The sequence below is a fragment of the Thamnophis sirtalis genome, unplaced genomic scaffold, assembly GCF_051295495.1.
Source record: "Thamnophis sirtalis isolate CommonGarterSnake01/CBP01778 unplaced genomic scaffold, rThaSir2_p1.2 scaffold_9, whole genome shotgun sequence".
Classification (NCBI taxonomy): domain Eukaryota; kingdom Metazoa; phylum Chordata; class Lepidosauria; order Squamata; family Natricidae; genus Thamnophis; species Thamnophis sirtalis.
Genome location: NW_028261389.1, coordinates 80,053,919 through 80,063,142, shown reverse-complemented (window position 1 = coordinate 80,063,142; position 9,224 = coordinate 80,053,919). Strand labels below are relative to the sequence as shown.

At 45.2% G+C, this 9,224-nt stretch overlaps 1 protein-coding gene across 1 annotated transcript in view; it reads right to left on the bottom strand.

Moving 5' to 3' along the window:
* Positions 1–5,535: 5,535 nt before the first annotated feature.
* ITPR2 (inositol 1,4,5-trisphosphate receptor type 2) overlaps positions 5,536–9,224 on the bottom strand; it is a 168,017-nt gene continuing 164,328 nt past the window's right edge. The window contains 2 exon segments of the mRNA XM_087722382.1: positions 5,536–7,468; positions 8,114–8,275. Coding sequence (XP_087578508.1) covers positions 7,382–7,468; positions 8,114–8,275 — 249 coding nt within the window. The 3' untranslated portion in view covers positions 5,536–7,381.

Genomic DNA, 9,224 nt, shown 5'->3' with positions numbered 1-9,224 from the left:
ACACCTTCTTCAGTCTTCTCACCGTCTCCTTGGCTTGCTCCAACCAATTATGGATTACCGGGTGGAATATAAACCTATCCAGCCTCGTACAGTCAGCGGTTGCTGAATTATTCTTTCAGGCAAATAAAATAAAAATACTTATTTTCTTGATTTATCCAGTGTTGGATCTCATAACTCGTTCAGGGGAGGAATCTATTGTCCCATTTTTCCATTCAGTTCTCAAGGGGGAAGATGGATCCCTTCGAGTAGCAGAATCATGGTTCTCTCTGCATGGGTAGATTGCCTAATCTGGGGAAATAACCACCTTGAGCAAACCTGGAATTTGTGTGTAGAAGGGTTGTGTGGATGAAGACAATATAGCGAGAAAAAGTTGAATTAGAAGTGGGTCAAGTTGAACATTTTTCATAAGTGACCATCGGGAAGTTGTTCATTGTGTCGCTATATATGATCATCATCTTCATTTAACGAGTCTGGGCAATTGATTGGAGTGTTTACTGGCCAGATGCTATTCCTGTTGCCAATGAGGAGTTACATACAGCAGATACATTCTCATTGTGCCCAGAGAAAGAAATATCTGCCTCTACCTAGGATTGAACTCACAGCCTCCTGATTGTGAGGTGAGAGCGCCACCTCTAGGCCACCGCACCACTCGTGTCGATATATGTGATGTAGATTTATAATGTATATTCATCAGCAAACGGGGGTGGGATTTAATTTATTTAAATTCACAGTGAAGAAACAGAGATTTCCTCATGTCCTCAATGCCTCCAGTGACGAGATTGTCCAGGACTTTGGCCAACTTCATCTCAATCCAAAACAACATGAGTCATCTCTAGTTGACTGAGGAATGTTGAGGGCAGAACAGCTGAGACTCTGGGCTCCCGAGAACTTGTGGGCAGAGAAGGCCACCAGGCCATGTATGGTAGGCCTCTTTTGGAAGAGGAGGCGATCCGTGGCTACCAATCATGGCAACTATCTATAGACGTAGCTGTCATTGAGAAGAGCATAGAAGAGGGTGTGTTTCTCTAGAACTGTTGTGACCTAGGCTAACTTTCTATTTAAGAAATCCATGCACACATTCTCATATACCCCACATGGAATCAGGTCAAGATCCAGAGCTTCTCAGGAAAGTTTGAACCCTGCTAAAGAGGAGATTGCCTTCCTTCTTCTTGCAGATCTTTTTAATATGACAAATACCAAAATCTCTTGCTTCTCTTTCTTCTCCTTCCTCTTCCTCTCCCTGCCTGTCTTCTCTCTACTTCTCTTCTCCTTCTCTTCTTTCTTCTCTTCTCCTTATTCTTCCTCTCCATGTTCATCTTCTCTCCTTTCTTCTCCTTCCTCTTCCTCTTCCTCTTCCTGTCTGTCTTCTCTCTCCTTCTCTTCTCCTTCTCTTCTTTCTCCTCCTCCTCCTTCCTCTTCCTGCTCTTCTCTCCTCTCTCCTCTTCTTCTCTTTCGTCTTCCTCTCCATTTTAATCATCTCTCCTTCACTTCTTTCTTCTCTTTCTTCTTTCTCTCCCTACTCATCGTCTCTCCTCTCATCTCATTTCTTCTCCTTCTCTTATTTCTTCTCCTTCCTCTCCCTCTCCCTGCTCATCTTCGCTCATTTGCTCTCCTTCTCTTCTTTCTTCTCCTCCTTCTCCTTCTTTTCTCTTTCTTCTCCTTCTTTCTTCTCCTTCCTTTCCCTGTCCCTGCCCATCTTCTCTCTCCTTCTCTTCTCCTTCTCTTCTTTCTTCTCCTCCTCCTTCCTCTCCCTGCTCTTCTCTCGTCTCTCCTTCTCTTCTTTCTTCTCTTTCTTCTCCATTTTCTTCTCCATGTTCATCTTCTCTCCTTTATTCTCCTTCCTCTACCTCTCCCTGCTCTTCTCTCCTCTCTTCTTTCTTCTCTTTTGTCTTCCTCTCCATTTTAATCATCTCCCTCCTTCACTTTCTTTTCTTTCTTCTTCCTCTCCCTACTCGTCTCTCCTCTCCTTCTCTTCTTTCTTCTCCTTCTCTTCTTTCTTCTCCTTCCTCTCCCTCTCCCTGCTCATCTTCTCTCATTTCCTCTCCTTCTCTTCTTTCTTCTCTTTCTTTTCTCTTTCTTCTCCTTCTCTTTCTTCTCCTCACTTTCCCTGTCCTTGCTCCAGATTCCTCTTCTCTCCTCCTCTTCTCATGATGCCAGTACATATCTACAACCACCCTATTTCGCTGGAGTGGAGCCAGCTCGTTCCAAATTAAAGAGAGAACGTTTTCAGTCATTAAGCCAATGGATTCCATCTGGAACGACTGTCAGTAAGACCCAGCCGCAGAGAAAATGGGCCCATGTCTACTAATTGTCTTCTGTTGCTTTGGAATGCTGCCCTCTTGTATCGATATCCTGATTGAAAATGGCCCCGTCACTTCCACATCGGGTGCCGTGACAGCTTGACGCTTATCAAGCTAATCATAAAGGTTTAATTCAGCCTTCTGCGCTCTGCTTTCCTCCGTCCCAAGTGTCCCTTTGCTCGCTAATATGCTTGATCCCTCCATGAAGCCTGGCCCAGCTACGTGTTCTCATGAAGGGATTCAGATCAGGGGTGGGCTGGTGGGAGAATCGCAGGGGTTCGGGAGAACCTCTAGCTCAAATTCTGTGCTGCAACCCCCGAATCCCACTCCTGGCTGGCCCCACCCACCCCTGGATCCAGACTGGTTCAAACATTGGAAAGAAGCAATAATCAAGGAAGTGCAAAGTTCCTCCCCAATTTAAAGAAGTAAAATTAAGCAAGCCATTTATCGCTTCTCTACTTCTCTAGCTTGATAAGTTTCAGGCTGTCACCGTGCCCATTGCCTAAGCCCCCAGTTTTAGTGTTTTGAAAGTAGGGAGGGAGGCAATCTTCCGCTTTTGTTGTTGTTGGGTCACTGAGTTGAGTCCGACAGTTGTAGCCTCCCCCCGTTGTCCACTGTGTCCTGGAGTTTGTCCAAATTCATGTTCACTGCGTAGAATAGAATAGAATAGAGTTGGAATGGAGCTTGGAGGTCTTCTAGCCCAACACCCTGCCTAGGCAGGAAACCCTGCACCACGGAGAGCATTTTAGCCTACTGCCCGTGTGACTGGTTTGCCAATTGCCCAGGGGCTGATGGGACATCGCTCCAGAGAGCTAACATCATTGCCCAGAGGATCCTGGGTTCCTCTCCCCTCTTTGGAAGAGCTTTATAGCTCCCACTGCCTTAAGAAAGTTCAAAACATTCTTAAAGATCCATCTCATCCTGGGCACTTTTTTTTTTGAACTATTACCATCTGGCAGACGGTACAGAGCAACAAAAACAAGGACAAATACGCTGAAAAACAGCTTCTATCCCAGGGCTGTAACCTACTCTGCCGCCATGTTTTTTTTCAGTTCTGCGCATGCACAGAACAATTTTAATTGCAGTGTGTATATGCGCACACTAGCAAACCGGCATTAATAGCAATAGCAATAGCAGTTAGACTTACATACCGCTTCAATTGTGGTCCTAAATCAAGGACTACCTATACATTTCTTCTCCTTCTCCTTATTCTTCCTCCCCCTCCTCCTGTTCCTCCCCCTCCTTCTTGTTATTGTTATTGTTATTATTAATTTGCAGTAGGTATTCTCCATTTTTTTATTTAGTAGTTAGCAATAGCAGTTAGACTTATATACCGCTTCATAGGGCTTTCAGCCCTCTCTAAGCGGTTTACAGAGTCAGCATATCGCCCCCAACAACAATCCTGGGTCCTCATTTTACCCACCTTGGAAGGATGGAAGGCTGAGTCAACCTTGAGCCGGTGAGATTTGAACCGCTGAACTGCAGATCACAGTCAGCTGAAGTAGCCTGCAGTACTGCACCCTAACCACTGTGCCACCTTGGCTCTGCCGGAACCCACCCCTGGTTTGGCCATACAAAAATCAGGGGCCCTTCTGAAGGACACCTATTTAGGGACAGCAGCCCATTAACACAATCAATGGGACATCGTCTACACAATGACAGAATCTTCTATATATATATAAAAATGTTTGTGTGTATGTGTGTTCCAGCATAACTCTGGAACGCCTCGAGCAATTTCAACCAAACTTGGTACACAGATGACTTACCCTCTGGAAACAAATAGTGTGGGGGTAAGACACCCCTAACACCCCTCGGTGTGTGTGTGTGTGTGTGTGTTTGTGTGTGTCCGTGTGTGTTTGTTCCAGCATAACTCTGGAATGCCTGGGCTGCTGAAATGAAAAGGACTGAATTATATCTGTAGCGTCAAGTCACAGCACTTTCGACAGTGATAGTGTGCATTTTGGATTCAGGTTCTGTTAGGATACAGCCTGTTGTGCCTTAAAATGGATTCTACTGTACAGCACAGTGGAGTTGCCATAGTAGCAGCTTCGCAGTACTCCACAAAGGGGGCTTCCTCTAATACAGTATTGGGATAAATACATACCTGAGCTACGCCGGCTTATCAGCTAGTTCATGATAATAATGCAAGACACGGTGGAAATAAACCCCCCTATCTCCCCCCCCCCCCAATTCTGCTTCCCCACAAATTTCATTAACACGTATTGAGGTTAATGAAAACGATCGGTGTAAAACTCAAATGCTCCAATTCAGCCATGGAAATGTGCAAAAACCTGTTTCCACTAGATATTACAATCTGGCATAACAACATGATAAAAGTGCGATTTCACAATCTGGCGTCGCATTTATGTTTCCCAAGAAGCCACAAAGAGATTTATTTTTGTTTTTTTGAAAAGTCACACACTGTTGTGGCCCACCGGTGGCCAGCGGATCTGGCTGCAGATTCAGACAGTGAGGAGATTGGGGAGGAAGATGGGCCAGTCCTGGAGTCTGGGGAAGGCTCGGATGAGGGCTCTGTGTCGGAGGCAGAGAGGGGGCCAGGGCCGTCTGACAGTTATCAGCTGCCTTCAGAGTCAGATATCAGTGGGGCAGAACAACAGCTGGAGCCTGTTCCCAGTGTGCGCATGTGCAGAGCTGCCAGGAGAAGGGAACAGCTAAGGAACAGGGGTCGACTTGGGAGTAAAGGTGGATGGTGAATGACCCCTCCCATAGGGAATAAAGAGGAGCGAAAGGGGAGTGGAGTTTGCAGGAGACCATTAGTTCAATTCATTAGGGTGAAGATCTGTTCCTGACTTCTTGACAAGTAATTGCCGTTACAGCTTGGTGTTTGGAAGATATCGGCCTGGCAGCTCTCCAAGCCTGATAAGGTCTGTAGTTGTGAATTCTCTTGAAAGACTTTGCTGGAGAGAAATTCCCTGTAACCTAAATAAAAGAGGTTTTATCGGGACGAGGAGTCGGCTTCATGATCTTGGGAAGCCAAGGTCAGAAAACACACACAGCTTCCTACGTTTCCAGTTCTCCTAAGATACGTAAAGAGGGCAGCTTATTTAACTCAGATAAGATGAAATCGAGAATTTTTGTCTCATCTAGAAGAGTTATACTTAAGAAGAGTCGGAATTGATTAAGTAGAACCAAGTCTGTTAGCCAGACACAAATCTTTCAATCTCTCATCAACATTTTTACTAAGAAACTATAACTATAGTCACACAAGAAAGACCCAGATTTGTCAACATTTAATGTTAAAAGAAGGCATTTCATTCCAGTTGACGGAAGTCAAGTTAGCTCTTAAAAGTCTTTTCGGGCTTAGTATTTTTCCAAAGACGATAATAATCGATGTCTCGCAGAAATGACCTGCAAAAAATTTGGAAGACACTTTACGGTAATAAAATTACTGCTATGATTCGACCCGGTGCTCGCTTAAGATTTTGGCGACCTGGATTCAGGAATTAAATCCTCCCTCTGAGACAACACAGTGAAAAACTACAGCGTTGAATCATGGTTGTGAGTGCAGGTACTCCTTGCCTTACGACCACAACTGAGCCCGGCGTTGACGTTGCTAAGTGAAGCATTCGTAAAGTGAGTTTTGCCTCATGGTGCGGCTTTTCCTGCCACTGTTGTTAAGTGAATCGTTGCATTTGTTAAGTGAGTAACACGGTCGTTAAGGGAAGTGGGATTTCCCCCTTGTCTTTGCTGGTCAGAAGGTCACAAAAACGGATCACGTTGACTCCCCCCGGGACACTCCAACCGTCATAAATATGAACCAGTTGCATTTGAATTTCGATCACGTGACTCTGGAGAGGCGGCGACGGTCGTGTGAAAAACAGTCATAAGTCACTTCTGCCAGTGTCGCGGTCACGTGGAATGGTCACTAAATGAATTGTTGTAAGTTGAGGACTACTTTTGGGGTAAGATACATCCTCTCTTCTAGAAGGGAGAATAGTAGAATCATGGGGTAGAGTAATGAGTATATTTGTCTCTTGGTAGAGCAACAGAGGTGTGGGTTAATTTGGAAGAAGATCTTGATCACAAGTGGAGAAAAGAAGAAGCATCAAAGTTGAATTTTAATGTGAACAAACAAGGATCCGCTTTCCATCTGTTGCACAGATCTTTCGAGCCCGTTCGCCCTCCCAAATTTAATCTTTGAGGCTAAAGATGTGCGAAAGAGATCTTCCTCTCCTTAACCCCAGCCTTGGTTTTTAACTCTAGATTCGAGGCCAATATTTGGAATTCCCAGTTGTAGACACTTTTTTAGAGTACAGGCACGGAATCCAGGAGGAATGATATCAATTCGATACGATTCTCCTGTTGAATCGAGGGATCTGTTCTCCTGCTTTTGGGGAAGCGACATTCCTAAATGCAAAAATAAAATAAAATTTAAAACTGTGGATTCATTGCCCCAGATTTTAGGAATCGTACGGCAAGACGGCAAAAACAGTTCACGCCAGTCTCCTCTCCAAAGCAAAAACCATCGATGGCGGACGAAGGAGACGGCATCGCTCATCCTCTGAAAAACGAATGAATTGCTTGGAGCGTTATCGGCATTGTGCCTGGACTGCCGGAAGACCGCAACACCACGCACAAACAGGACCAAGGGTAGCCAAACCCTGCGAAAGCAACAAGTGGTGTCGGCCGCTGCACGTTGTCATCACGTTAGAAAGTTTGCCGTAGTTAGAAAGTTTCTTAGAACGGCATCCAAACAACTCAACTGATTTCAACTTCTTCCCTTCCAACTTCTGGAGAAAAACCAGTTTTCGTTTTAAAGAAGAGAATGAATCCCGATTGAAAAGCCGGAGCGTCAACGGAGATGCTCCCTCGTTTCCTTTGTTTGTTTATGGAGCGAAAATGAAGATTAGGGCCTGTTTCGCGGAATCTGTAAGGAGGTGGGGGGGGTATTAAACCCCGGCCCCTTTTGACCATAAAATGCAGTGAAAGCTTCTTCCATTTTGGCACTCTGGATGAAAAACCGTGGAACAAAGAACGCTCTTCAGTCCTCAGTTCTTCTGCCTCGTGATCCAGGGATGAAAGGCAGTGTCACAATCCGGTGTGTGTGTGTGTGTGTTACATCAGTGCGGAGAAGTGTGATGGTTCACGTGGGGAGCGTTGGGTCCCAAAAACCCGAGCCTCTGTTTGTTCTTCCTTTGTTCGGTCATCTAAGGGCGAAGGAGGAGACAAAAGACAAGATCAGTTGATGGCTTTAAAAAGAAGAAGAAGAAGAAGATGAGAGACACCAGAGTTATACATCTTCCCCACTGAGGTTGTTTTCTAAAAGTGTATTTATTTGTGGAGGTCCTTGACGTTCTCTTTTCTGACAGAGCGTTTAGTTGACCATCATTTGAGATGGTGCAGGACCTCCTGCTTGAGCAGGGGGGCTGGACTAGAAGACCTCCAAGGTCCCTTCCAACTCTGTTATCCTGTAATCCCAGATCAGTTAACCAGTGGCACAGCTTGCCCACCAGAAGTCGTGGGCGCTCCATCACTGGAGGTTTTGAAGAAGAGACTGGACACTTGTGGGAACTGGTATAGGATCTCCTGCTTGAGCAGGGGGCTGGACTAGAAGACCTCCAAGGTCCCTTCCAACTCTGTTATCCTATAGTCCCAGATCAATTAACCAGTGGCACAGCTTGCCCACCAGAAGTTATGGGCGCTCCATCACTGGAGGTTTTGAAGAAGAGACTGGACACTTGTGGGAACTGGTATAGGATCTCCTGCTTGAGCAGGGGGGCTGAACTAGAAGACCTCCAAGGTCCCTTCCCAGCTCTATTCTGATTCCGAATCTAAACACCAAGGCTGCTCACCTGTTCTTTAAGCTCAGCGAGTTGGCCGGATAGCTGCTTGACCAAAGACATGGTGGTCTCCAACCTTTCTTGCAGGTTCCTGATTTCGTTCTGTTCACTGTCCCCTTCGTTGCTGACCAAGGACATGGCTCTCATCCGAGGAAACCACTCTAAGTTTTTTTCCTGCAGGAGAGGGAAACCGATAGGACGTTAGCTCAAAGCATTATATAAGGAGACTAGCCGGATACTACGAAACTATGTGATCGGGCTTGATACTTAAAGGTTGAAAATTAATGTAAAATGTGTAATTCCTTAGCATCAGAGCGTATTAATTTAAGGCAACTGGCAGTTGGAACAGAGTTCTTTTCAGGTGGGGAGGGGGAGTAGAATGTCTAAACTCCCAGCCCGTAGGCCGGATGAGTCATGTGCTGGCCACACCCACACACAGTCTAGCGAAGGAGTAGCATCAGAGCGTGTTAATATAAGGCAACTGGAAGTTGGAACAGAGTTCCTTTCAGTTGGGGAGGGGGAGTAGAACGTCTATCCTTAGCATTGACGCATGTTAATATAATACTGTATAAGAAATACTGATGGTCTGATGATCAACAAATCCTTTCTTAGCGAGCACCTAGAAGCCTCGAATTTCAAGTTTGTAGACTTAGGAAGACACAGGGGTCGCCTAAAAAATAAACTCACTGAAAGCAACGCCAGCATTTTAATTTTCTTAGGAATTATATTGCGATGTTGGCCTTGCAGCCGATTTAGAAGGACACCCTTTAAAAAAATGTTGAAATCTGCTTCTCTTACTGCTAAACACGGTGAGTAAAGTGACATTATTTTGAAAATAATTGGGCCAAATATTGTGGCTCGTTTAATGAGAGCTTGCAAGCAGATGGTATCGCTCCTCCAACGTGGGCACAGAGAGGATCTGCTAACTTTTGGGCGGGAGCCAGTTGTTTGGAAACGAAACGGCAACGGTTACAATGATAGTGATATTTTACCGAGGGAGCGGATATTACAGTGCATCAAATCCATTAATCAAATTGCTCAATTTTATTTAAAGAACATTCCCTATAAAGCAGCCTTCCTAATGCTACGTTTCAAGAAAAGAAAGTCATCCATCTGTCTCCGT